Source organism: Schistocerca piceifrons, chromosome 4 (assembly GCF_021461385.2).
Source record: "Schistocerca piceifrons isolate TAMUIC-IGC-003096 chromosome 4, iqSchPice1.1, whole genome shotgun sequence".
Classification (NCBI taxonomy): domain Eukaryota; kingdom Metazoa; phylum Arthropoda; class Insecta; order Orthoptera; family Acrididae; genus Schistocerca; species Schistocerca piceifrons.
Window position 1 is genome coordinate 147,701,420 of NC_060141.1, and position 27,861 is coordinate 147,729,280.

The 27,861-nt window shown below is 45.8% G+C and overlaps 1 protein-coding gene and 1 pseudogene across 1 annotated transcript in view; one reads left to right on the top strand and one right to left on the bottom strand.

Moving 5' to 3' along the window:
* Positions 1 to 27,861, top strand: part of LOC124795686 (protein amnionless) — a 119,947-nt gene that overhangs the window by 24,416 nt on the left and 67,670 nt on the right. The window contains exons 2-3 of the mRNA XM_047259766.1: positions 1,990 to 2,283; positions 23,539 to 23,756. Of these exons, the coding sequence (XP_047115722.1) occupies positions 1,990 to 2,283; positions 23,539 to 23,756 (512 nt within the window). The remainder of the gene's footprint in view (positions 1 to 1,989; positions 2,284 to 23,538; positions 23,757 to 27,861) is intronic.
* LOC124796673 lies at positions 24,736 to 24,853 on the bottom strand (annotated as a pseudogene).

Sequence of the window (27,861 nt, forward strand, 5' to 3'; positions counted from 1 at the left end):
TCAGTGTTTTTGTGAGTGATGTTGGTCTGAATTTTTCTAGATAGTTTATCAATTGATTTTACAGAGTAACCATTATTTACTGCAATTGTTTTGATAGTATCGATTTCTTGTGTTAGTGCTTTGGGTTTTAAAGGTAATGTATATGCCCTGTTCAACATTGATCTAAATGCAGCATACTTATCTGTGTTCGGGTGGTAAGAAGATTCATGTAATGTGATGTCAGAGTAGGTTGGTTTTCGGTAAATGTACAAGTTATGTTCTTGTTGTTCATTCACAATTGTGAGGTCTAAGAAATTTATGGATTGATTTGTTTCATGTTCTATTGTGAACTTTATTTTATTGTGAAGTGAGCTGAATGATGTGAGTTCTTCAAGTTCATGTTTAGTGCCATCAAATAAGAGTAGTGTGTCATCTACATATCTCGTGTAATACACAATTTTTTGAACAAGTGTATTTTCTCCTTTTAAGAACTTATTCTCTAAGTGGTTGATGAAAATGTCAGCTAGGAAACTTGACATGCAGTTACCCATAGCTAAGTCTGCTTTCTGTTGATGGATTTTATTATTAAATGAAAAGTAGTTGTGGGACAGTACTAGTTCAAGTAGATCTACCAACTCTGTAATCTCTGGTATGGTTAGTTTTTTGCGTGTGATGAGGTTTTTTCTAATAATTTCAATTGTCTCTTTAACAGGTATATTTGTGAACAGGTTGATGTGGTGTGCATACTGTAAGACCTTTGGTACACACACCATCAGATTGACTCATCGCTCTAACGAAGTAGGTGAGTGTCAGCAATGTGTCTCCTGGTCTTATCGTGGCGTGTTTATCTTCTGCGTTAGGTCAGACGATAGAAATGCCACTTGCAGGCTTAGAGTAGCAGATTGAGAGTGACCAACTTTAAACAGAACTTGATTAATTTTCACACACATTTATTAAAATAGTAACAAGCATAAACCTTGCGTAACTTGATTCTGGATGCTATTTACAACTGACAATCTGAAGTTCCTTTGGTCTTGGTACGTTAATCTTATTCTCACATATCTCTGATACTTTAGAAAGTGTCTATACATTTATCTTCATGGCTATGTACAGGAATATGGTAATCTTATTAGATGCAGACTGAAACTTGACTATAGACTGGTACAGACAAATGTAGACTGGTACAGACTGGTGCAGACAAAAGACTAATGCAGACTGACTAATCGGAGGTCTGTACACTCGTTATAATACCTCGCGCGTTCAGGTATCACTGTGTGAGTGTGATCCGCGAGGAGAAATGGTTCTACGTTGGCAGCAATCTCATTAGCTGCGTTACATATTAATACGCGGATCGGCGGAAGGAGAATTTGGTCCGTTTCTAAGGCAGCGCCATCTCGTAGTGCAGAGACGGACGAGCGCTGCGCCCGCACTGTTGTGCTTAGCAGGGCGCGCTCTAGTATGACAGTTGTGTACGCGCTGACTACGCAGAACTATGTACACAACAGTTGATAATGTCAAATGAGGCAAATCTAGCTTCTCCGGGGATTTTTACATCTTTGATGAATGTTGTTAACTCGTGTGCATTTTTTATTGTGTATGTGGCTTCAAAAGTGTAAAATTTTCTGAGGATATTTTCCAACTGTGAAAGTTTTTATGCAGGTGTGTTCTCGAGTTAACAGTTGGTCTAATTGGAGAGTTCTGTTTATGGATCTTAGGCTGTGCTCTGAGTTTGGGGGCAGTGGGATTCATTAATGTGCAGTCGCGGACGAAACACTGAAAAACAATGGATAAAATTAAGCTAAATGCTTGTTGCCAGTGACGAAGGCGCATACGACACGAATGCTGTGAACCGTTTGTAGTTCCGAGTATGTTGCATGTTCTTGCCTGCAGTCCCGTACTAGCGTATTACGCAGACGTGATGTACTGTAGTAAAGTGAAGTACAGATGCTGTAACATTTTACTCCTAATTAACAGTGTATCCCGTCCATATTTTGGACTGTCTGTCCACAGGCTTGCTGGTGGTGGTGGTGGTGGTGGTGGTTGCTGCGCCGGTGTCGGCGACGAAGACGTGGCTGCGCAACACGGACTGGGCGAACGCGGCCAACTGGGAGGGCGGGCGCGTGCCGTGCTCGCGGGACCGCGCCGTGCTGCCCGGCTGGCTGTCGGCGGCCGTGCGCCTGCCGGAGGGCGACACCGCCGTGGCCGAGCTGCTGCTGCCGCGCTCCGGAGAGCTGCTGCTGCCCGCCGACGGCGCGCTCCTGCTCGCCGGCGACGCGCACGCCGCGCCCGACTGCCCCGGCCAAGGTGAGCGCCAGTTTCAGTCCGACTGCAACAGCCGTAGCGATCGAAACCGAAGGGAAAGGTACGTCGCTGTCTTCATGCGGAGGTGTGTTCACAATAGAACGACAAGTCACTTCGCTTAAACCGTCGGCACACGGACCGTGCTGTCGAACGTTAAGCCGTCGGCACACGGACCGTACATCCGAACGTTGAGCGTTGAGTGTGCCGAGTTTCTGACGTCATAGCGCGGAAACCACGTTCGGGAGACTTTCCGAACTTGAAGAGCAATATCAGGCATGTCAGATATTCTGAGCGTGCGTCTGAGCGTTGACCAGTGAGATGGCACAACGCCACCTACGCCACACGCACGCCGTCTCCCTTCAGCACAGAGTTGAGGCGCCATATTGGCATTCATTTCAACCCTATATGTATATATATGCCGTTTCTGAGCACCAGCAAATTGAGAATCACTGGAAAATCCGTTGTTAGTGGTGTGATTCGTTCCAATAAAATAATGAGAAACATCATACTCGTGGCAAAAGAATTACTGTAACTTGCATATTATGAGAATAGGCTATTTGAAGGCAGTGACACACTGAAGATCCACCCAAAACGCATTGTTCTTGGTACAATTTGTTATAATTAAATTTGAATTAGTAACATAATTATCTACGATTAACGTTTTTAGTAACACGTAAGTTTTTGTTGAGGCGGTGGTTCTCGTCTTAACACTTCCCAATTTTTTTTCCTAACGTTCGCGTTTTTATTAGGTTCTGATACTTTATTGTTAGTTTAATATAAGTATATGCTATAATATTTGATGTTATGTAGATATAAGTGCACCTTTTTTTGAGGGGTGACTTTGTTCGATTGGCTTAATTGAAACTACAGGACAGCTTGCACTACTTGTATAAAGATATTTTGCTCCTTTTTCTTTTACGCTTCGTAATTCACATGTTGCAAGGATTCTGCTACTGGGTAGGAACAGTGATCAAGTAAGACTGGCTGACCTTGGGGTTTTACTGAAATGTGGGAATGGTGAAATAATGTTTATCTTATGCAGAGAAGTATTCCAAATTAGTACCGCGCTGTTTGTAATGGAAATTTTATAAGCCTGCGTCCTTATTGATTGGACACGGTACTTTCCTTTTCGTGGACGATGGAGGAAATGTGCGTTTTAATAGAGCTAACGTGGGAATTTTACACGCGCCCGTTGAGTGAACAGTGTGATTTACGAACTAGAAACATCCCTCAAACTGCCGCTGGAGTGCATTGCGTGTACGACGTTGGGGCCCACGTACCGTATGCACAAGTCGCATCGTTCCTGGGCGTTCAGCAGCACGTTGAACTTGGCACGCTCAACGTTAACATTCGACAGCACGGTCCGTGTGCCGACGGCTTTAGTGAAGTTCTGTTGACAGCCGCTTGGCGTGCCAGATGGGAGGAGACTTCCCGTTCTCGACCAACTGACGGGACTCCAGGTACTCCGCGCGCAGTCGCCGGATCTGGATGGAGTGTCCCGCGTGTTGCACTCAGCGCGTCAAATACGGCGCCTGGTGGCCACAAGACTTCTGCAGGAGCCAGCTGAATAAAGTCCACAGTGTGCTGCCGCTCGTAGTCCAAGACACAGCTGTTCTGTTTGGCCATCTCATTGGTCAACGCTCAGACGCACGCTCAGAATATCTGACATGCCTGATATTGCTCTTCAAGTTCGGAAAGTCTCCCGAACGTGGTTTCCGCGCTATGACGTCAGAAACTCGGCACACTCAACGCTCAACGTTCGGATGCACGGTCCGTGTGCCGACGGCTTTAACGGTAAAATCCGGGTTATGAGACACCGTATATCATGTAATAAGTCGAAATTTGCGTAAAAAAAAAGCTGAGGCACACAGGAGTAATGGTCGGGCATCAATGTAACTTCGTAAATGAACACCCCATCGACCGGTATTGCAACGATTAAGTTACCTGTGACAGGTAGAACTGCAATCAAAAGGCTTTAGTGTTGTTCGCGTTTAATGTCTTGCCATTCTGGTAGGGTATACAGGGCGTCTCAAACCTTTTGGGTCAGATTGAAGTAGGTGATAGTGAATCCACAACCGATTGTATTGAGGTAGGAAACCAATGGTCGGAAATCCGTATTTATTGTATTATGGACATAACACAGTGTACATCGCATAGCAACAACGTACCTCATAGTAATCGTTCAAAGCGACGACTATCAGTCTCAATGCATGCGTGAGGATGGCGTTTGCTGTTATGTCACACTCTTGTTGTCGGACACTCTCCAAGGTTACCTACTAGGACGTTATTGGTTAGTTCTCCGTTTGAAAGGTCCACGTTACCTGGTGTTCCTGCTGCCGTAGTTCTCAGAGGCTGTTTTTTGTTCGGAAAGGATGTGGTTTCAACACGACGGTGCACCAGCCCATTTGGATGTTAAGGTCCACGAGCACCTGAACAAGAGGTAGCCTCATCGTTGGAATGGAAGAACCAGGACGATTCCCGTATCTCACACCTCTAGATTTTTTCTTCTGAGGCTACATCACGACATTGGTGTATGAAACCCCCGTAGAAACGGATGAAGATCTTTTTTCTACGGTCCAATGCCTGTCTCCTGGTACAACACACACTAGCGTGCGGTAGAAATTCACGTGCCATTGCCATGCATGCATTGAGACTGGCGGTCGTCACTTAGAACAATTCCTATGAGCTACGTTGTTCTCATGCGATGTACGCTGGGTATATACATAACACAATAAATATGCATTTCCGACCATTGGTTCCCTATCTCAATATAATCGGTTGTGGACCTACTATCCGCTGTTTCAGTTTGACCCAAAAGGTTTGAGATAACGCGTATAAGGGGCGTCAATAGCGGCAGATGTTGAGCGATCACTGTGAAGGACACAAGACACCAGGTACTCACGTGAAACAACACCTAACCGAGTCTGAAAGGGACCTCGTTGTGGGCTTCCATTTGGATGCCAAGTCGAATCATGTAGTATCCAGAGTAGTGGGGCATTCGCATGTAAGTCTGGTCCGATATTGGACTGCGTGGGAACGTGGAGACAGGCACATTCGTTGTAAAGTGTTCACTCGACCACCTCTGACCACCACAATGGACGATCACCGTATTGCGCACCAAGCACATTGTAACACTCTACGTCTGCTCCTGCCTTTCGAGGACTTCCTGCAACATTCTGTCATCCCACACCATTGGTCAGAGACTAGCAGCAACTGGACTAGAAACTGGACTGTAAACACAAGAACACAAACGGCTGCACTGGCAGTAGTTCCGTGACCAGAAAGCATGCACTACTGCTGGATGGTCTCGCATTGTGTTTAGTGACGAATCATGATTCTGTCCTATCCCGGATTACCATCATCAGCGACTATGACGACGACGTCGAAAGAGATCGCAGTCTTCCAGTCTATTAGAAATGCACAGCGGTGTTACTTCTGGTGACGGGGTCCGGAGAGCCGACGGGTATGACTTCAGGTCATGTCTGGTAGTGATCAGAGAACTCTGATTGCACAACTGTAGGTCACACACATCATGCCTCCTCATGTGTTAAGTCTCTCGTGACAGGATTGTACTGCCATTTTTAGACAGGACAAGGCTCGCCCACACATGGCACGTGTCTACATGAACTATCTGCGTGTAGTTGACGTACTCCAGTGGCCACTAAGATCTCCGTATCTGTTCCTGATGGAACATGTGTGGCAATATCTCGGACGTCAACTCTGCCTTAGTGCCAGTATCCAAGATATTAAGAACCAGTTACAATTGTGGGCAAACTTGCCTCAGGAGGGGATACAACGGCTTTATCACACCATTCCTAACATGTATCCAGGTCATAAAAGGTGCAACCCCATACTGACGAGTGGGCTCTTGCTGCCAAATTCTTTGTAAATTTGCCTCGATTTTGTAATCACTGAAATAAGTTCACTTACTCTCTCAACCAGTGTAGTTTCATTTCGTTTCTTCGTCTTCTTCTGGGTGCTTCACTTTTTTTGTCAAGCAGTGCAGCATCAGGATTAAGGAACTACAGTGATGAGCCGAAGCATTACGACCACTGCTCATCCCAAATACTGCCCTGCGGCGTTGCGGACCGAAACAAACAGCGAACCATATTGCTGATGGGACGGGTCGCAAATATGGAAATCCACTGACATTAGGACCTTGATAAAGAACAGATTGTTATGGCCCAGCGACTGTAGCGAGTATCTCGGAAACAGCGATGCTTATCGGCTGTTCGCGTGTCCTGCTGTATCTATGGGAAGTGGTTGACGGACAGTGAAACCACAGAACGTGGCGGTCTGAGGCTTGACAATCTGTAAAGCAGGATAGGCGACGATCCGCGCCAGAGATGACAACAGAGTACAGCGCTGGTGAAGGCACGAGTGTTTCGGAGCACACCGTTCAGCTCACATTTTGTAACATGGCGCTTCGCTGCAGACACTGCGTCTTCCCACGCTGACCCAGTGACGCTGTCAATTACGATTGCAGTGGGCAGAAGATCCTCGAACTTGGGCTGTAGATCAATGGAAAGGTGTCGTCCTGTCAGATGGATGGCGGTTGATGTTACATTATCTAACATCCTGCGTGGTGTCTGTTTGTTCTAAGTCGTGTCTCCCTATCACTTTCGCGTAACGACGCTCTGAGCGTGTGTTTTAGGGAATTGACTAGTTTGAATCTGGAACCTGTTGCTGGTAAGGAGACGCCAGACCACACATGACATGTAGAATTCAGAAGAGTTCAGTGAGACTAACGATGATATAATCAAATACTTAATGATTTCAGTGTCAGCTCGACTGCACTCCCTGTAAAAGAATCTTAATCCTAACTAAATTTAGTGGAAGGGGTTTCTAGGCTTTCCTATTTTTAGTTAGCTGGTAAAATAACGTCGAAAAAGCAGTTAAGTTTACCATTGGAATTTTTATTCTACTCACAAAACATTGTTTATAAATTGTATGTTGTGGGTTGGCAGGAGAGCCAACACCATGTTACTAGAGGAAGTCGAAAGGCACGCGTTTTAGCTCACGCAGGCTGGCGTTAGGTCTGGAACAGGACAAGGAAATTAGAATTTAGAAAAACGGACGTAGCTGGTGGAATACTTAACTTTAATCCATTAATGATGAGCGTCGCTCTTCACTGTACATGATTCAGTATCAGTAGTAACTGGTAATGGCGCCTTGCTAGGTCGTAGCAAATGACGTAGCTGAAGGCTTGCTAACTATCGTCTCGGCAAATGAGAGCGTATTTTGTCAGTGAACCATCACTAGCAAAGTCAGTTGTACAACTGGGCGAGGGCTAGTAAGTCTCTCTAGACCTGCCGTGTGGCGGCGCTCGGTCTGCAATCACTGATAGTGGCGACACGCGGGTCTGACGTATGCTAACGGACCGCGGCCGATTTAAAGGCTACCACCTAGCAAGTGTGGTGTCTGGCGGTGACACCACATTCCTCCCCCGCAAATCTGCGTACGGTTGTGGCATAAGTGGCATAAGGCTTCCGCCCGCCGTGGGGAGGACTCCATGTTGACGTATGCGACGAGGTGGGGAGCCTAACAACAGGCGAGGCTGTGCCACCCGCACCCTGCCATTCGGACCGCGGGGAGCTAGGAAACGCCTGAAAACCTGCTCCAGGGTGCACGCCAACATGCGGTGTATGCGCGCGCAGAGAGACAGGAGGGGCCGAAGGGTCGACCTCCATCGGGCCGGGGCACCCGACGGGCGAAGACGACATACGGTCCGGAGCGGGCAAGAGTTCCATGTCGGAGGACAACTGGTCACGGGAAGCGATCGTCGGCGCGTGACCCAGGGAGGCGCCCGGCGGTTGCAGCGACGCGTCCACTGCGGGCGTCGCCGGCGGGAGAACAGGCGGCGGCGCGTCGCCATGGGGCAAAATGGAAGGCAGCGTTGGCAACACCTGGGGCCGAGGCGAGCCAGTAGATGGGTCCCCAGGGCGCTGACCGTACGGCACCGTCGCTGAAAGCAGACGGGGAGCGGCAGATCCCGTGCGACGACAGAGGCGCAGCTGATTGAGATGCCGACGCACCTCACCAGAGGCCCCCAAAACCAGATACATAGCGCGGCCGAGGCAGCGAAGAATGCGCCCTTCGAGCCAACGCCGTGAACCTCGATAGTGGCGTTAGTAGACAACGTCGCCTGGGGCAAAAGCAGGTGTCTGCCGCTACACAGGAACCTGATGTCGCGGATGTAGCAAAGACAGCAAGGTTCGATGAGGGCGACCGTGGAGCAACTCAGCCGGCGAGCGACCATCTCGGGGCTGAGAGCGATACGAGGACAAAAAGAGCAATAACGCGTCCTCCCGAGAATGCGACTCTTTCAACATCTGTGACTTGAAAGTCCTGACCAATCGTTGAGCGGCACCGTTTGACTGTGGCGAAAACGGCGCGGACGTCAGATGTTGAATACCATTGGCCTTACAGAATGACTGAAATTCTGCGGACATGAATTGTGGGCCATGTCGGAAACAATAATCTGTGGAAGACCTTCAATGCAAAAGATAGCAGATAACGCTTGGATGGTGGCAGATGACGTCGTGGAAGACATCCGGACAACAAAAGGAAAATTACTAAATGAATCTACCACAACCAACCATCGAGCATTCCAGAATGGGCCAGCAAAATCGATGTGTAAGCGTTGCCAAGGGGAAGTTGCTTTTGGCCATGCAAAGAATTTCCACGGTGGTGCCGATTGTTGTTCGGCACACACCATGCAAGAAGAGCACATATTCGTAATCGCGGCATCGATTCTGAACCAAGTACAATGCTGACGAGCAAGTTGTTTCGTTCTCACTATATCCCAATGTCCTTGGTGGAGAAGCTGTAAGACAGAGGACTGTAACGAACGTGGGACCACGATCCTGGACTGATCATTATCAGAACGCAACAGCAAAACACCAAGTCGTACAAAAAGTCTCTCCTGGTGAGCAAAAAATCGGCGAACCAACGCATCCCCGATCCGTGACTTTGACAAGGGCCATTGCGTAGCAACAAAACGCAGAACGGTAGCAAGGACAGGGTCGGCAGCTGTGGCTGTAGCTACACGACGAAAATCAATCGGAAACGATTCGACCACGTCATCGGTTTCCGAATCAATGAACATGCAAGCAAGTTCGGAGTAATCGAATGCTCTATCCTCAGCAACAAGCAAACGGCACAACGCATCGGCGTTTCCGTGCTTAGCAGTGGACCGATACAAGATATCGTAGCGGTACTGCGAGAGGAAAATAGACCAGCGAATGAATTTCTGCGCTGTACGTGGAGGTAAAGGCTTGGTCGGATGAAAAAGCGATGTCAAAGGTTTGTGGTCTGTGATGATGGTCAAGTGACGACCATACAAGAAATCATGAAACTTTGTAACACCAAATACGAGAGCCAATGCTTCTTTCTATATTTGTGAATAATTTCTTTGCGCAGACGAGAGCAATTTGGACGCAAAGGCAATAGGGCGATCGTGTGATCCATCTTTGTGCGCAAGCACAGCACCGATCCCGAAATCCGATGCATCCACCATCAACAAAAGGGGCTTCAGGGGATCGAATGGCGTAAGGCAAGTATTGGAAAGCAACGCCGATTTCTACTGGCGAAAGGTGCGTTCGCATTTCGTCGTCCAGACGAATGGAACACCTTTACGGCGTAAGCGATGAAACGGAGCTGAAATGGAAGAGGCATGTTGAACATATCTGTGATAATAGGTAATTTTTACCAGCACACTCTGTAGCTGCTTCAAATTCTGCGGCGAAGGCAAGTCTTGTATGGCACGGAGGTGCTCGGGACTGGGATGTATGCCTTGGGCATTGAGTACATGTCCCAGGTAGGGCAAGTCACGAGCAAAAAACACACTTTTGTCCTTCCGCAAGCGAAGACCATTTTGTCGCAAGACCTGAAATAAGGTTCTGAGATTGGCTAAATGTTCTTCTTCCGTCTTTCTGGAGATCACAATATCGTCCAGATAGTTTGCTGCAGTAGGGACCGATGCACAAACAGTTTGTAGATATTGCTGAAACAATGCAGGGGCGGATGCACACCCGAATGGCAGTCGTTTGAATCGATACAAACCAAGATGCGTGTTAACCACCAAAACGCGCTGGGATTCTTCGTCCACCGGTATTTGCAAATACGCATCTGCTAGGTCCAACTTCGAAAAATATTTACCCAGGCACAGTTTGTCAAAAAGATCTTCCAGGCGGGGTAAAGGAAAAGTTGCAGTCACTAGTTGTGGACTCACTGTTGCCTTGAAGGCCACACAAAGTCTCAATTGTCCCTACGGTTTTGGCAAAATTACTAAGGGTGATGCCCAGAGAGAAGCCTGCACACATTCAATTACACCTTGTGATTCCAAATCGTGTAATGTTTTTGCGACCTCATCACGCAATGCGTGGGGAACATTGCGCGCTCTGAAAAATTTCGTTGCGCATTTACTTTCAGTTCCAAATGTGCTTTATAGTTCTTAGCGCAACTGAGGCCCGGTGCAAAAATGCAGATTCTTCACATGGGCGAGAAACACTGTCGGAACGCACAGTCTGGTTCACTGATAGGACCTGATTTACTATAGACAAGTTAAACAACTGAAATAAATCGAAACCAAACAAGTTCACTGCAGAAGAAGAACGAAGGACGTAAAATGACACAAGTTTTGTTTGTCCCTTGTATGTTGCAAGAAGGCTGCACTGTCCTAACACAGGGATCTCTGGACCTGCATAGCTAGATAACTTAATATTTGCGGCACGCAACGGAGGTGTGCCCAGCAGTTTGTAAGTGTCTTGATTGATCAGTGAAACTGCAGCCCTGGTATCGAGCCGGAATGGTATCACTTTGCCGTTAATGTCCAAGTCCACAAAAAGTTTATTGCCCTGCTGACGACAAGAGCGACTGTCTCGTGCAACGTGAACTGACACTGGTCCAAAATCACTTGCGACTTGACGGGAGTTACGGCGATGGCGACGCACACTATTTGTGGGACGAACACATTCACTGTTAGAGAGAGAGTGGCACTGGGCGGAGTGGAATGGACTATATGAATTTCCATGGGCGAAGTTTCACGAGCCTGAGTATCCTTGGTTCGATTCCGATTCCGGCGTGAAGCAAAGGGCCTGGAATGGTTTTGAGTGTCCAGTCTGAGCTTTTTCTGGCAAACACTTTGAACATGTCCTTTTTTATTACAGTAAAAGCAAATAGCTTGGCGTGACGGCAATTCTCACGCGCATGTCTAGTAGCACACCATGGGCATGATTTTAGCACTGCATTTGCTTGCCGGCATGGTACACGTGGCTGAGAGCCTGGCGGCAGCGGCGCGGCCAGGCGCGAGGGCTGTTTACTGTACTGTGCAGATCACTCGGCGGGATGGTTAACCTGACACATGGGTGGCGAAGTTGCAAATGATTCCTGAGCAAAGTCAAGTGTGTCCTGCCAATCCAATATGTCCTTCACTTGTTGAAGGGTGGGATTGACTAGTTTCAAAATCTATTCCCTTATACGAACATCAGAAACGTTCTGTGCAATTGCATCACGTACCATAGTATCTGAATAAGGGAGTCCACATTGACACTCAAAAGCACAATCCCTAGTAAGGCCTTACAAGGTTGCCACCCACTCCCGATTAGTCTGACCTGCCGTATGTTTTGTACGAAAGAAGGTATACCATTTGGCAACTACATTGACTGATTCTTTTAAATATGCATCTAATGCAGACAAAATTTCGTCGTAGGACAGAGTTGCTACATCGCGTCGGGGAAATAATTTGACTATCACATGCTACGTGTTCACCCCTACTGAGGACAACAAAAAAGGCTGCCGCTCGTTACCTTGAATTCTGTAGGCGGCGAGATGGAATCCAAATTGGCGTGACCACTCCGTCCAGCTTTGCAGTGCAGCATCAAAAGGACGAAAAGTTGGTGCAACTGCGTGTTGCGGCTGCGTTAGCGGTGGAGCGGCGTGCATCGCACGCTGACCCTGGACGAGCTGTCCAAGGGCATCCAGTAAGGCCTGCGTCTGCTGGTTCTGTAAGCGATAAAATTCGGACAGTACATCTGGAGATGGTGGCGAAGCCATTACACAAGTAAATCAGGGCAGTATAGTTAAGAACGCGGTATTGCCTCGTCGCCAATGTTGTGGGTTGGCAGGAGAGCCAACACCGTGTTACTAGAGGAAGCCAAAAGGCACGCGCTTTAGATCACGCAGGCTGGCGTTAGGTCTGGAACAGGACAAGGAAATTAGAATTTAGAAAAACGGACGTAGCTGGTGGAATACTTAACTTTAATCCATTAATGATGAGCGTCGCTCTTCACTGTACATGATTCAGTATCCATAGTAACAGGTAATGGCGCCTTGCTAGGTCGTAGCAAATGACGTAGCTGAAGGCTATGCTAACTATCGTCTCGGCAAATGAGAGCGTATTTTGTCAGTGAACTATCGCTAGCAAAGTCGGTTGTACAACTGGGCGAGTGCTAGTAAGTCTCTCTAGACCTGCCGTGTGGCGGCGCTCGGTCTGCAATCACTGATAGTGGCGACACGCGGGTCTGACGTATACTAACGGACCGCGGCCGATTTAAAGGCTACCACCTAGCAAGTGTGGTGTCTGGCGGTGACACCACATTGTACTATTGATAAAAGGAAATATTTTAATACAGGATGATAAAAACCAACTGCGTTTAACAAAAATGTGAACGAATATTCCGTGAATGGGTTTCCAAGTTCTATAATGGATCGAAGGATGACCTATGCCATATCACATCTATAATCTAGGTTTAAATTAAGTTTCATAAAAGAGAAAACTATCAAAAATGGTCTACAGTGACCCTCAATTATCTTTAACTACTTATTTAATTTGTCTTAAATTACAGTGGTTGATGTGGTTTCTTAGTAATTATATAACAGAAAAATCATCGCCTTTCAGTTTTTCACTTCAAGTAGCAAATGTGAATACCATGAAGTTTAATTGACGATCGACACTAGTATTACGTAAAAAGGGAATGTAACAGATGAGACTTCTGCAGTTCTGAATGGAGCCTTATGCAATCTTATGCGGCATTGCGTGCGTTCATTACCTTGTCGGTGGCTAGGCAGCGTCAGGGATGGCAGGCGGCGCCACCTCCACACACCTCACCGTCTCGGTAGCAACTCTCTCGAACTTATCCTTACTACTGTTTACCGAAGTTGGTTTAAGAAAAAGGTATCTGGCTGTGTTGTCAACTGACCAATCAGCGTCTCAATGTTAACCTTAAGCTCCGCCTACAAAAATTCTGTCTATTCAATGAGAAACGTTATACTTTTCGTGGTGGGGCAATGTTTTTAATGTTTGCTACATAACAGAGACGTGTATAGTCTCACATTAAAACTTGCAGCTGGTGTGACCCTTTTAGTGTTATCGTAAGATCTATAATGTTCTTCTGGAGGGCTCTATCTTTTAACATGGGCTGGGGGATGGACCTCCCGGCGGTCAGCCGGCGATGTGGGTGTCCCATTGTCCCGCTCTTATCGTAAGGCCTTATAGCCTACATGGCTCTGCTCTCGGCTTCTGTTCTCGTTTCTCCCCTCGGAACTGTGTCTGTTTAACGGTGGGAAGGTATGACATACATTTAGGCATTCTTGTGTTAGTCGGTGGTATTCCATTTGCTCACTCGTTGATCGTATTACTTTGGTTAATTTAATGTCAGGATTTATTCAGAGCTATGTGTCATATTGCCGGATTTGCTATCATGTCAGGGTTTTCATGGAAGGTATTGGATTTGCCTGACACCTTACAATTAGATCGATGGTCACAGGTAAATGCCTGCTTGAACCATGCACCACACTATGGGCGTGGGCCATCGGGGCAGTATTATGCTATGGGTGACATTCACCTCGACTTCCACGGGACCTGCGGTAGTAATCCAAGCCACCATCATTCATTCATGTCTTCCCAGACGGCGATGGCATCTTCCAGCAGGATAACTACCTCTGTCAAAAGGCCTGTATTTTGCTACGGTACTTCGAGGAGCGTAATATCGGACTCACATTGATGTCTTGACCACCAAATGCGCCTGATCTGAACACAGTGGTTTACATCTGGAACGCTATTAGGCACCATGTCAGCAACCACGAGGCACTGGCACGTAATTTATACGAATTATGTGACGTGTGCATAGACATTCTGTGCCAGATACCTTCGGAAATCTACTAAGGACTTTTCGAATCGTTAATATATTGCTTTCCAAAAATAGATCAACTCTCTGTTATGCAGTGTTCATAACACACACACACACACACACACACACACACACACACACACATACATTCAAAATCAGTGCCATAACACACGCGATGAACAAGTGAGTAACGACATTAACATGACACATCTCAGTGAGAGTATTGCCAGAAGTGTCAGACACATTTCGCCACATTTTGAGCAAGTGCATGCAAGGTGCAGTAGTAAGCGGAAATTTATGAAGAACTGAGTAAAATCAATGCACTAAATTGTAGCTGATTGGGACACCAACCAGGGACACGAAACAAGACGGAAAATGTAAGTACAGAAACGTACATAACCTCTAACCTCGAAACAGCTCTCCACAAATACGCAATAATTTTCCTTCATGGCTAGTTTGCAGATGACATGCTGTAAAAAAAATTACGAAAACGAGCACTAAAATCGATGTTTAATAACATAGTTCAATTAGCGATGTAATTGTAAGGTGAGTGTCCGAACAAAACGAAGCAAATTGCAAATATTGTATTTCTTAGGCCTACAGTAGTTAAATTATTACAAATGTGATATTATACTTTACAGAAAATAAAAATTTAACCCACAGAAGATGACACATTGGCGTCAGAACATGTCTGGGGAAATATAAAAATAAACTAATTGTGTTTGCATAAGGCTGGTTCCCAAAATAACCCAGTTTTTGGATGTGTGATGCCTGGAGAAACATGTGACTCTCTTCCTCGGAGAACCGAGGCCGTTATCATGGCTAGAGTCAGTGATAGACGTATTAGCGCAAGGTCTTCTAGGGTGCATCGGTCGACTTTCCGACAAGAGAGATCATATTGTCTTGCTGGCAAGTTAGATGGTAAGTAAACCGTAAACCTGAAAATGGTCTTTATTGAAAAGTGTGCCCATTCCCTTATAGTTCAAAAAATCTGTGGTCATCAGTCCCCTAGAACTTAGAACTACTTAAACCTAACTAACCTAAGGACATCACACACATCCATGCCCGAGGCAGGATTCGAACCTGCGACCGTAGCAGTCGGGCAGTTCCGAACTGAAGCGCCTAGAACCGCTTGGCCACCGCGGCCGCAGTGGTAACACCGATTCCCGTCAGATCACCGAAGTTAAGCGCTGTCGGGCTGGGCTGCACTTGGATGGGTGACCATCCAGCCTGCCAAGCGTTGTTGGCAAGCGGAGTGCAATCAGCCCTTATGAGCCAAACTGAGGAGCTACTTGATCGCGAAAGTAGCGGCTCCGGTCTCGTAAACTGACATACGGCCAGGAGAGTGGCGTGATGACCACGTGCTCCTCGATTTCCGCATCCAGTGACGCCTGTGGGCTGAGGATGACATGGCGGCCGGCCGGTGCCGTTAGACCTTCATGGCCTGTTCGGGCGGAGTTAGTGTATCTTCGCCTGTGGTAGGTTGCAACGTTATCACATCCGTTAGCTTTGTGCTTTTGGTATGTAAGGATGGCCATGCTACTCTCTGTTTATACCACCATAGAAGAATTCGTTTTTAGTGGTTTGAAGGTGTACCAGAAGCGGTAATTCATAGAAGACTTTCAGCAGAATACGGGTACAATGTAATGTCACAGCAAATTGTTTACCAGTGGACTGAAGGGTTCTAAAGTGGTCGAACGAGAGTGAAGGAAGAGGAAAACTACAGCCACAACTGACGACAACACTGCGTAAGTCCGTGACTTAATCCTAAATAACAGACGAGACACTGCTGATGATGTGGCAAACAATATGCAGATTAGTCATGGTTGTGCATATGAAATCACGCATATCAGACTTTCACAAAGTCTGTGCGATATGGGTTCCAAAACAACTCGATGAAGAGCACAAGCGTAACGATGAAAATCTTTCAGCACTTACTAGAATATCATGCTAACCAAGATGAAACGTTTCTGAAAAAGAGTCATCACATGGACTCATCACACCGAACCAGAAAGCAAGCGCAAGAGCATGAAAGGGAAACAGTCGGAATCTCAAGTCAAAAAGAAATTCACGAGTCAACCTTCTGAAGGAAAAGTGATGCTCGCAGTTTTTGGACCTCAAAAGGGGCACTCCTGGAACGTTAACTGGAAAAGGGGTCATTAGTCAAATGGTTCAAATGGCTCTGAGCACTATGGGACTTAAAATATGAGGTCATCAGTCCCCTAGAACTACTTAAACCTAACTAACCTAAGGACATCACATACATACATGCTCGAGGCAGGATTCGAACTTGCGACCGTAGCGGTCGCGCGGTTCTAGACTGAAGCGCCTAGAAGCGCTCGGCCACTCCGGCCGGCTGTCATTAGTCAACGTTGAACGTTATAGTGAAATACTTTTAAACAAGTTGAAACCTTCAATTCGCAATAAACACAGAAATCCGTTGGCGGAAGGCGTCCTTTTGTTACATGACAATGCGCGCCCGCATTCCACCGCCCACTCCGTTTAAACTCTTCAGACGCTGAGTTGCGAGGTGTTGGAGCATCTTGTATTCAGTCAAGATATGGTCCCGTCGGTTTACCATCAGTTCGGTTCACTTAAAGATGTTTTAAGGGCCGTCGATTCAGCTTCGATCTGCATGTGAAGAAAGCGTTGCATACTTGGCTTGTTGCGCATTCGAAAAGTTTTTTTACAGAGGGCTTCGGAAAGCTTGTGCAACGATGGGTCAAGTGCATTGAAAAGCGGGGTGACTATTAGAGTAATGACATCAATAAAACTGCGTAATCTTGGTGTAATAAATTATAAAAATCGGTTACAGATACTTATTGACTTACCCCTGTCGCTCGTAAACAGCAGGGTCAAAAATGTCGAGTGGTTAAATTTCCTGTCTCTCAAAATTAATTATGGGCAGGCCACGTCTTTAAGATCTACCTTTTAAATTTTAATTATGAGCAAAGTTATGTTCATAAAGCGAAATTACGGCCCTGGGTACAGATCCTAAAGCAGGGAATTTGCATAAAAGCTTAGTCTGATTGACGCTATCTGACCGGAGTTACAATTATTTGCGTATGGTATAATGTGACTGAAAGTATCTGTCTGAAAACTGGTTGACTGCGTATAACTTAATGTAAGTGAAAGCAGCAAACAGAAACACTGATTAGTTAAGTACTCAAATTTATTCAAAAACACCTCTATAAAAACAATATCAAATTCAACAACGAAAAATGTGACAATTTTGTTTATCGAAATTCATGTGGAAGGTTAATTGGATAGCCTCCGGCATCTTTGTATTTACTGCTTGTCCACTTGAGAATTTACACTCTAATAAAGTACAACGATAATTGTAATCTTTGCAAATTCCTGACTGAAAGTTGTTGACTATTCCCAGAAGTTCACACAGTCATACTAGTGCGATGAACCTGAGACAGGCGATTGTCCAGGCTTTCAGAAATGCGAAATCAAATTAAGCTACCCTGCGGCAGCTGCGTTTTATGCTCATCGTAAGTGGACAGTGGTGCACAGAGCTGTACGCAGCAGATGTGTTGGCCCCTTCGAGAAGGTGTCGTCATCAGCATCTTGTAGCAACTGGTAGATGTTGCGGGCTCAACCGCGATGCAGTGGCAAGTCGATCTGTCCTCTATTGCTACTGTACCCGGATTCTATGTGGACACCTCCTCGATCAAAGCACAAGTCGATGCGGACACCTTCACGTCCTAACGTCAAGTCGATGGGGACACCTCCGTGATCAAACCCGAAGTGTCTTTCTTGTGGCACTCAGTTACATCCTGCTAATTTCTTACCGCGAAAGCTTGTCAGTTGGCAATAGCAGAATTAAGAAGCACTGAGGGGCCAGTCGCGAGGTTTCCCTCCAACTATAGAAACCCCACAAAATAGCTCGTCTCCTTCAGACGCCTATCACAACGTGAAAATCTCCCCTACTGCCAAAAACACTGACTTCAGTGCTGCGCTCTTGACGTCACACGCAATTACACGAATTGCGCCTTTTCCCACCTACGCTGTTTGCCTCGCAAATAAGGCTTGAGAAATTAAGAAAGAGGCGCTATGAGCCTAGACTTAGTTCCCTGTAGTCCACGCTTTCCACAAGCGAGAGATGGTCACCATCAAGGTGGTCCGCAAACAAGGAAAGGCGTCCCCGGGTCCTGCAGTCAGCGCCACACTGTTCTCAAAAAATGGTTCAAATGGCTCTGAGCACTATGGGACTTAACATCTGAGGTCATCAGTACCCTAGAACTTAGAACTACTTAAACCTAACTAACCTAAGGACATCACACACATCCATGCCCGAGGTAGGATTCGAACCTACGACCATAGCAATCGCGCGGTTCCGGACTGCAGCGCCTAGAACCGCGTGGCCACCGCGGTCGGCATACTGTTCTCAAGCTGGACCTTGGGCTGTGCAGCAGTATATGTGGATGAAAGCTTTCTGCCCACTGGGGTGGTAGAGCCAGCCTCAGTTCTAAGAATCCACCACCTGGGTCGTCGGTCTTTGCTCCCATACAGTCCCGTTTGGTCGTAGCGTTTCCTGCTCGCCCGTCTCAAATACAACACACTACACAGAGTTAACGTTAATAGAATCGACAAACTGCAGGGACGGAATCCTGGCTGGAAACGGAGGGAAAAAAGTCCTATGGACAAGTGTCCGGAAATGAATCGTTGCTATGGTAGATGGCGCCGATAAATGAAAGTTGCTCTGACCACGTGCCTTGTGTTCCTCGTGTGTTGCAGGCTGTGTGATTGGTGCAGCGTATTGTAAGCAGTAGAATAGTCCAGTGTTCGTGTCGGCAACAAGCCGAGATGGTGTTTGTGTACGGTCAAGCAGAAACGGTCGAGAGGCAGCACAGCTACACCAAAACAAGTGACCCCCACAAACACAAACCACATCACACACCATTTCAAACCCTTTTTGGGCGTTTGTGTTCGGGTCCTTTCAGACTGATGAACGCACAGGGAGGTGGCGGACTGTTCGAACAGCAGATTTAAAGGTCTGTGTTCTACTGATATTGAGACGAATTCTAGCACAAACTCGTAGCACGTGGCCCACCAACATAGTGTAAGCGAAACTGCGATTATGTGTATCCTTCATGACAACTGCTACTATCCTATCGCCTGCAACGAGTGCAAGGATCGTCAGCAGGGGATTTCTCTCTACGGGAAGGATTTTGTCGATTGTTTTTGCACCGGTACGATTTGTTGTCATTGCATGCACACCGTTGTAACCTCCCAACAGAAAAATTCCGAAACCTCCCAACAGTAAAAATATTGTTATATCATTCACATTCAGCGTAACCTCCCAATAAATAATTCTGTAACCTACCAATAATACAATGTGACTAATCTCTCAATAAAATTGCGGCTCACGTATAACCTTTCAATAATTGACTGTGAATTTAAACTGGCAAATTTTGGACGTCAGGAGTGCTGCGTCATGGCCCTGAAAGATCATACTGAATAAATTGAAAATTCTTACCTCAATAATGTCGCCGGATAACGCGTATATATCTGCTCCTATAAGAAATTTTTTTGGCACAGCCCAGTGCAATGCTGGCCGACAGATTTGTCATATATAAAAAAAAACAACTGAATTTTCTTTACAATAATCAGGATGACCATGGATTGGAGAAATTAATAAATTCTTTATATTGAGATGTATGATTGTCAAAAGTTAATTTTTATAAGACAGATTATTACTAAGAAATTTTTTTAAAACATTTACATGGGACTTTATATAACAATAGTACATATTCGCGAGGCTGCTTTTACCTTATAGTACATCACTCAAGCACCGCCATCGCTCCCCACGACCGGCCGAGCCAACTCCATACACACGACTGCTCGCTACTTCTTACTCCTACTGCCACACAGTTCCTACTGCAGCCAACACTGCTCTTTGGTTTGAGATTCTCTTATAGCTTACATATCGCAGGCAGCGCGTGAGCAATCCATCGAAATTACATCTGCTCGAGTGCGCTAGCAACAAATTCCTTAGTCATGGACCTCTTACACCGTCCATTTCCGGACAAATGTTTGTTTTTCCTCAATTTCCAGCCAGGAAGCCGTCCCTGCAGTTTGTCGTTTTTATTAATGTTCGCCCTATTATTGGCAAGCACACTAAAAACATTCACAAATCAGTGACCCTGTCACTGTGTTAATAAAGGAAGGAAATGAAAATTACACAGAGCACCTTGCTGCCAGTCACTGTGATTCCACATCATCAGTAAAACGTTCCCACTCCGATTTGCCCTGTTGTCAGTCTCTGAATCTGAAAATCACACTCTAATTTTGATGAAAACGGCGTGCAGAATTGCCTTTCGTGTTTCAAGTACTCATTAAAATAATCATATTTCTTTCGCATTTTTTGCACCATATTGGCTTTGCCATTCTTAATTTTTCAGTTTTGCTATTAGATTCGTTATCAGCAAGGTTAGGATCACAGTTATAATGACTTCTGGTCACGTTTGTTTTGAGGTTTTGGCATATTTTCGCAATTGAGGGGTTTGGCGCAAGAAGGACGCAGCTCCACTTTTTGGCTCTGTTGAGTTGAACATTCTATCACATACAAAAAAAAAGTCCCTTCGTTTGGTGCAAGAAAGAGGCAGCTCCACCCACTAGTTTCAGAGAAATCCAACAGCTGGAGCTGCCTGTACTCCGAGTTTTCATAAAAAAAAGAGGCAGCTCCGGGAGCTGCCTCGTTCTTCCCCCAAACAATAGCAGGGAGTTTGTGTTATGTATTGTTCAGCAGAACGGTGTAAACATCGCGCGTTCTCTCTGAGGGATATTTTTTATCAGGTTTACGATCTGTTTTGTGACTTCATCGTCATTTGATTTCACGGTTCCTGTCAGTATGAGTGAATCAGAAGAGGAAGGAGCGTTTCTTCAGAAAACTACGAGCCTGGTGGAGATGAGATTTCTACTGATACAGAAGAAGATTCAAGAAGCAGAGACGTAGTTGTTGGACCACTGAAGAGGAGAAAAGCATCGCGCAAGGAACAATGGGAACGGAACATAAGAAAACACCGGAAGGTTGGCGGAAAGAACTACAAGAGCACTAGTGGAAAAAACATGCCTATCCGGACTACAGGTAATGATTGCAGTTGCAAATACAAGTGTTTTACTAAATTTGACGTTGAAGCAAGGCATCGTATTATTAATGCTTTAATGGCTTAACGACTAAGCATACCCAAGATGTGTATTTGGTTGGTTGCATTCAAGTTTTACCTGTTAAAAGAAATAGGCCAAAAAGTGGAACAGGAAAGCCCAGGGCGTTTTCAAATGTTTTATACTGTTTGAGTCGGTGAAACATCGCAAAGCAACTTTCTTTTGACGGATCTATCACACCAAAACCGGGTGGTAGGGGAAAACATAATGCAAGACCCAACAAAATTCCAAATGAATCTGTGCAAAAGGTCCATTGTCACATTGACAGTTTTCCTAGGCGAGAATCGCATTACAGTCGACGAGACAATGGCAATAGACAATACTTGCCTGCCGACCTCACTAACAAAGCAACGCATCCTTTGTACATGGAGAAGCACTCTGAATCTCCAGTAGAATATGATTTTTGCTTTTGGTACTTCAAGACACACTTTAACATCCGATTCGGGCACCCAAAATAGGACACGTGTCAAAAGTGTGACAACATACAAAAGGAAGTCAGTGCCTCTCCTATCTCAGATGAGAGACGTAAGGAGCTCCAGGATGCCAAGCTACTTCATCCAAGTCGGGCGGATTCATTTTATCAAAATATTAAAGACAAGATGGCACTTGCACAATGCAATAATGACACCGAGATGTTGTGCTTCGACTACCAACAAAATATGCCTCTCCTCGAAGTTCCTTCTGGGGACGCATTTTGTAAACGGCAGTTGTGGGTCTATAACTTTGCGATTTCGTCTGCTAAGACTGGAAAACATCATTTTTATCTCCATGATGAAACCATCGGAAAAAATACGGCCAATGAGCCAATAAGTTTTATACATCTAAAAGATTATATCAAATTACTTTACCTATTTTCCGATAACTGTGTCTCACAAAATAAAAATCATTCGTTAACGCAGTACCTGTTTTACCTTGTGCAAAGCGGCCGCTTTGCGAAGATCGTTAATCGATTCCCAGAACCGGGCCACAACTTTATGCCATGCGACAGAGCGTTCGGTAATATAGAAAAGTGTTTGAGGGAGATGGAAAGAGTTTTTTTTCCAGTGGACTATGCTCGCATTATCAGAAGAACCAACCCCAAATTTCATGTGACTCAAGTGGACCAGAGATTTATTTTCCACTTTGTTGACACGTTGAAGAAATTTTTTGTAAAGGACCCTTACGTATCATTATCGAACAAGAAAAGAGGAAAATATTTAATCACTAAGTACAAAATATTCCTTTATGAACAGCCATAAATCAGTTAAGGGATTATTCAATGCAGTGCGACCGTAGGGATGACTGTCTTCGACAGTGCGCAAATTTGCAACCAAGGACCTGCTAGTCTCATAACAATGGACCACCTTCATCAAGCTTATGATTGTCTCCTCCCACTTAAAGGCCAAAAGTTTAAAGACGTAAAAGAGCTGGCCAGAAACTATGTTGGGCAAAACGAAATGTGTTTTCACGACCAGTTGACGTCAAATGCTTCAAACGATCCTGAGGTGACTGAGGGGGAGCTAGAAGACTGAAGAAGAACTGTAGAATTAATGTATTACGCCAATAATGTTATACTTTCATTATTAATAAATGTGTTTTAAACTGAAATATGGTTAATTGTGAAGAAAATGTTCCTACAAAGAGTTTTTCATTCACTTTGGAGCAAAACGGCGGCAGCTCCAAAATTCAAAACTCTATTGCACGTACCTGAGTGCATGCGTTTGTGTGTATTCTCGTCAGCAGTATTAGATACACCATAGCGTAAAACAAGGTTGACAATTTTTTCGTTTTGGTGAAAACTGAGTTTTTAAAACTTTTTTTTAATTTGACACAAACTGGAAAAAGTGGAGCTACCTCCTTCTTACACCAAACCCTTGAATTATGGTCCATTGTGGAACTTGCTGGATCCACCTGAGAATGTAGCCTCTGTTGCTGTTTGGCAGTTAGTGTTTATCGTCAGTCGTTTCGGTGGCAGACGTGGTGTTCTCGCGGGTGGAGGCGGCGGCGTGGCTGGACGAGAAGAGCTGGAGGCAGGAGGCGAGCGTGGCGGCGGCGCTGGAGGCGGGTGCGCTGCCGCACCTGGAGCGCGTGCCGTGCATGCTGGAGCGCGCCGTCTTCCCCGCGGGCAGCAGCTTCCTCGTGCGCCTGCCGGAGGTGCCCGTCGGCGTCGGCGTCCTGGAGATCGACGGCGAGGTGAGCACGGGGGCCAGCTCCCCACTCCCCGTCCTCACACTCGCGCTATTAAGTTCTCCGGCGCGCTGGAGGAAAACAGTACACTGTGTCCGGAATAAATCTTCCAGCCGAGTGCGCACTATTTGGGAACTTCCTGGCAGATCGAAACTGTGTGCCGGACTGGAACTCGAACCCAGAGCGCACCCTTTCGTGAGCTACAGCGTTAATGACTCAGCTATCTAGGCTCTGAGGGAGGGCTGTGAATTGCATCTGGGTAGCTCAATCGGAAAGACCGAGCGTGCGAAGGGTACGATTCTCGGTTCGAGCCTCGATTCGACCGATAATTGCGATTTGCCAGCAAGTTCCCAAACAGGGAAAACTCTGTTACAGAATGGAAGACTGCCACATAGGCAAGTACATAGATAATAAGGCCGGTATGCATCGTAAGTGATATGAATAGTGGCAGTCATCGGGGAGAGTGTTCCACATGGTCGCACGATTACCCATTTCCGTAATTGGGCCTGTCTCACACGAACGACGAAGCACTGATATGATGCAGCTTGTATCAGCGAGGATACCTTTCCTGGTAGATTCGTGCTTTCGCTCGGCCACTACCATATGCCGGTGCGTATTTAAAGACCATGTCCGGCCTTTTACTGTTTGGTATACTGGGCTTCACAACAGAGACTCTCATAGCTGCTTTCTGGAGTGCTGTCAATACGTCATCGATTCTATTTCCCCAGTCTGAATCACCTTTCTTAGTATTGCTCCAGTGTGTGGGACCCATACCAAATAAAAGCACTCCGTCTTCAGCCCACGATTGGTCTACCGGGACCCTCCGACCGCCGTGTCATCCTCAGTGGAGGATGCGGATAGGAGGGGCGTGGGGTCAGCACACCGCTCTCCCGCTCATTATGATGGTTTTCTGTGACCGGAACCGCTACTATTCGGTCGAGTATCTCCTCAATTGGCATCACGAGACTGAGTGCACCCCGTAAAATGGCAACAGCACATGGCGTCCTGGATGGTCACCCATCCAAGTGCCGACCACGCCCGACAGCGCTTAACTTCGGTGATCTCACGGGACCCGGTGTGTTCACTGCGGGAAGGCCGTTGCCCATATCAAATAAGACTAACAGGATTTAATTGAGATCGGAGTTGTCTGACGTTTGGGAATCTTGTGGTCAGAGTAGAGGAGCGTTGTTTCTCGTGATAATTCCGTGGTGTCCACATATCCCCCCCCCCCCCCCTACATGGTCCCCCACAATTACAGATATATTTCAAAGTGATGAATCTAGGAATAAATTACAACCCCTTCCAAACGTTTTCACAAGGATCGCGAAGACAAGATTAGTCGAATTACAGCACACGCGGAGGCATTTAAGCACTCACTCTTCACGCTATCCGTACTTGAATGGAATGGGAGAAGTCTGTAGTAACTGGTACAATATGACATAGCCTCTGCCATACGCTTTACGGAGGTCTGCAGAATACAGATGTAGATGTGTAGTAGAGACTTCTCCTCTCCTCATATTGCATCAAATGCCACCATGACATTATCAATAAATTCTGTTAAATCAGTTTTCTGCCATCAAAAGGTATACAAAAAAAGTACTGCGGCTTATTTCGCACTGACTATAGTAATTTCTACGAAACTGCGTTTGCTACTTGTTGGCGAAGAGGAATTTTAGATACTTTTAAATTTAACAACTCTTAATGATTTCTTACTTTCTGTATTCTTCTTGACTGGGCGCTGCTCAACGTTGTCTTTACGCGGAACGCTCGAACGGCTGTTAGCGTGTACGGTTTGTAGACTGGTCGGCACCGCGGCATATAGTAGTCCTTTGACGCTCCACACCGTTCCGCGTAGTCTCCCGTTAAGGTAGTTAATTTAGCGTTTCCTTCCTCTTTATCTGATAGTGATTCGGATTCCTTCGTCTTTTTTAATTTTATATCGTTTCAATATTAATTCTTCACTTCACCAAAACCCCACATCCCTGTGACCATTTTTTAAACTATTGTGACCCTCTGCTGCGAATCACTATGTTGTTGTTGTTGTGGTCTTCAGTCCTGAGATTGGTTTGATGCAGCTCTCCATGCTACTCTATCCCGTGCAAGCTTCTTCATCTCCCAGTACCTACTGCAACCTACATCATTCTGAATCTGCTTAGTGTATTCATCTCTTAGTCTCCCTCTATGATTTTTACCCTCCACGCTGCCCTCCAATGCTAAACTGGTGATCCATTGATGGCTTAGAACATGTCCTACCAACCGATCCCTTCTTCTAGTCAAGTTGCGTCACAAAGTCCTCCTCTCCCCAATTCTGTTCACTACCTCCTCATTAGTTATGTGATCTACCCATCTAATCTTCAGTATTCTTCTGTAGCACCACATCTCGAAAGCTTCTATTCTCTTCTTATCCAAACTATTTATCGTCCATGTTTCACTTCCATACATGGCTACACTCCATACAAATACTCTCAGAAACGACTTCCTGACGCTTAAATATATACTCGATGTTAACAAATTTCTCTTCTTCAGAAACGGTTTCCTTGCCTTTTTTTAAAAAAAAAGAGGTGGAGCCCCTCCACGCCCACACCGGCATGATGGCCAACACAAAAGGTCTACTGCCATCTCTGCATAAGGGTTAGTGTTCACTAAAGTGAGGTGTCGCAGGATGTGGGTACTGCGATGTTTGCGTACGTCTGGTTAGGATTAACCATTAATACGCGCTCATCTGGAGATAGATTGGTCGAAATCTGACGAAGGGTAGCGGTTTGAAGGGCAGAGGAAAAAAAAGTGCCAAGGCAAGAGCCAAGGGAAAAAAACCTCTGCGAACGTTAGGTCGGGCGGCAAGCCTGACCTAACTTTCGCAGAGGTTTTTTTCCCTTGGCTCTTGCCTTGGTTTCCTTGCCATTGCCAGTCTACATTTTATATCCTCTCTACTTCGGCCATCGTCAGTTATTTTGCTACCCAAATAGCAAAACTCCTTTACTACTTTAAGTGTTTCATTTCCTAACCTAATTCCCTCAGCATCACCCGACTTAATTCGACTACATTCCATTATCCTCGTTTTGCTTTTGTTGATGTTCATCTTATATTCTACTTTCAAGACACTGTTCATTCCGTTCAGCTGCTCTTCCAAGTCCTTTGTTGTCTCTGACAGAATTACAATGTCATCGGCGGGCATCAAAGTTTTTATTTCTTCTCCATGGATTTTAATATCTACTCCGAATTTTTCTTTTGTTTCCTTTACTGATTGCTCAATATACAGATTGAATAACATCGGGGATAGGCTACAGCCCTGTCTCACTCCCTTCCCAACCACTGCTTCCCTTTCATGTCCCTCGATTCCTATAACTGCCATCTGGTTTCTGTACAAATTGTAAATAGCCTTTCGCTCCCTGTATTTTACACCTGCCACCTTCAGAATTTGAAAGAGTGTATTCCAGTCAACATTGTCAAAAGCTTTCTCGATGTCTACAAATGCTAGAAACGTAGGTTTGCCTTTCCTTAATCTAGCTTCTAAGATAAGTCTTAGGGTCAGTATTGCCTCACGTGTTCCAATATTTCTACGGAATCCAAACTGATCTTCCCCGAGGTCGGCTTCTACCAGTTTTTCCATTCGTCTGTAAAGAATTCGTGTTAGTATTTTGTATCCATGACTTATTAAACTGGTAGTTCGGTAATTTTCACATCTGTAAACACCTGCTTTCTTTGGGATTGGAATTATTATATTCTTGTTCGCCTGTCTTATACATCTTGCTCACCATATGGTAGACTTTTGTCAGGACTGGCTCTCCCAAGGCTGTCAGGAGTTCTAATTGAATGTTGTCTACTCCCGCGGCCTTGTTTCGACTCAGGTCTTTCAATGCTCTGTCAAACTCTTCACGCAGTATCACATCTCCCATTTCAACCTCATCTACATCCTCTTCCATTTCCATAATATTGTCCTCGAGAACATCGCCCTTGTATAGACCCTCTATATACTCTTTCCACCTTTCTGCTTTCCCTTCTTTGCTTAGAACTGGGTTTCCATCTGAGCTTATGTTATACTACACTTAGTATAGGTTTATGATTGGGCAGCAGTGTTCTGGAGGATAGTACTTCAGTCAAGTCTTCGGTG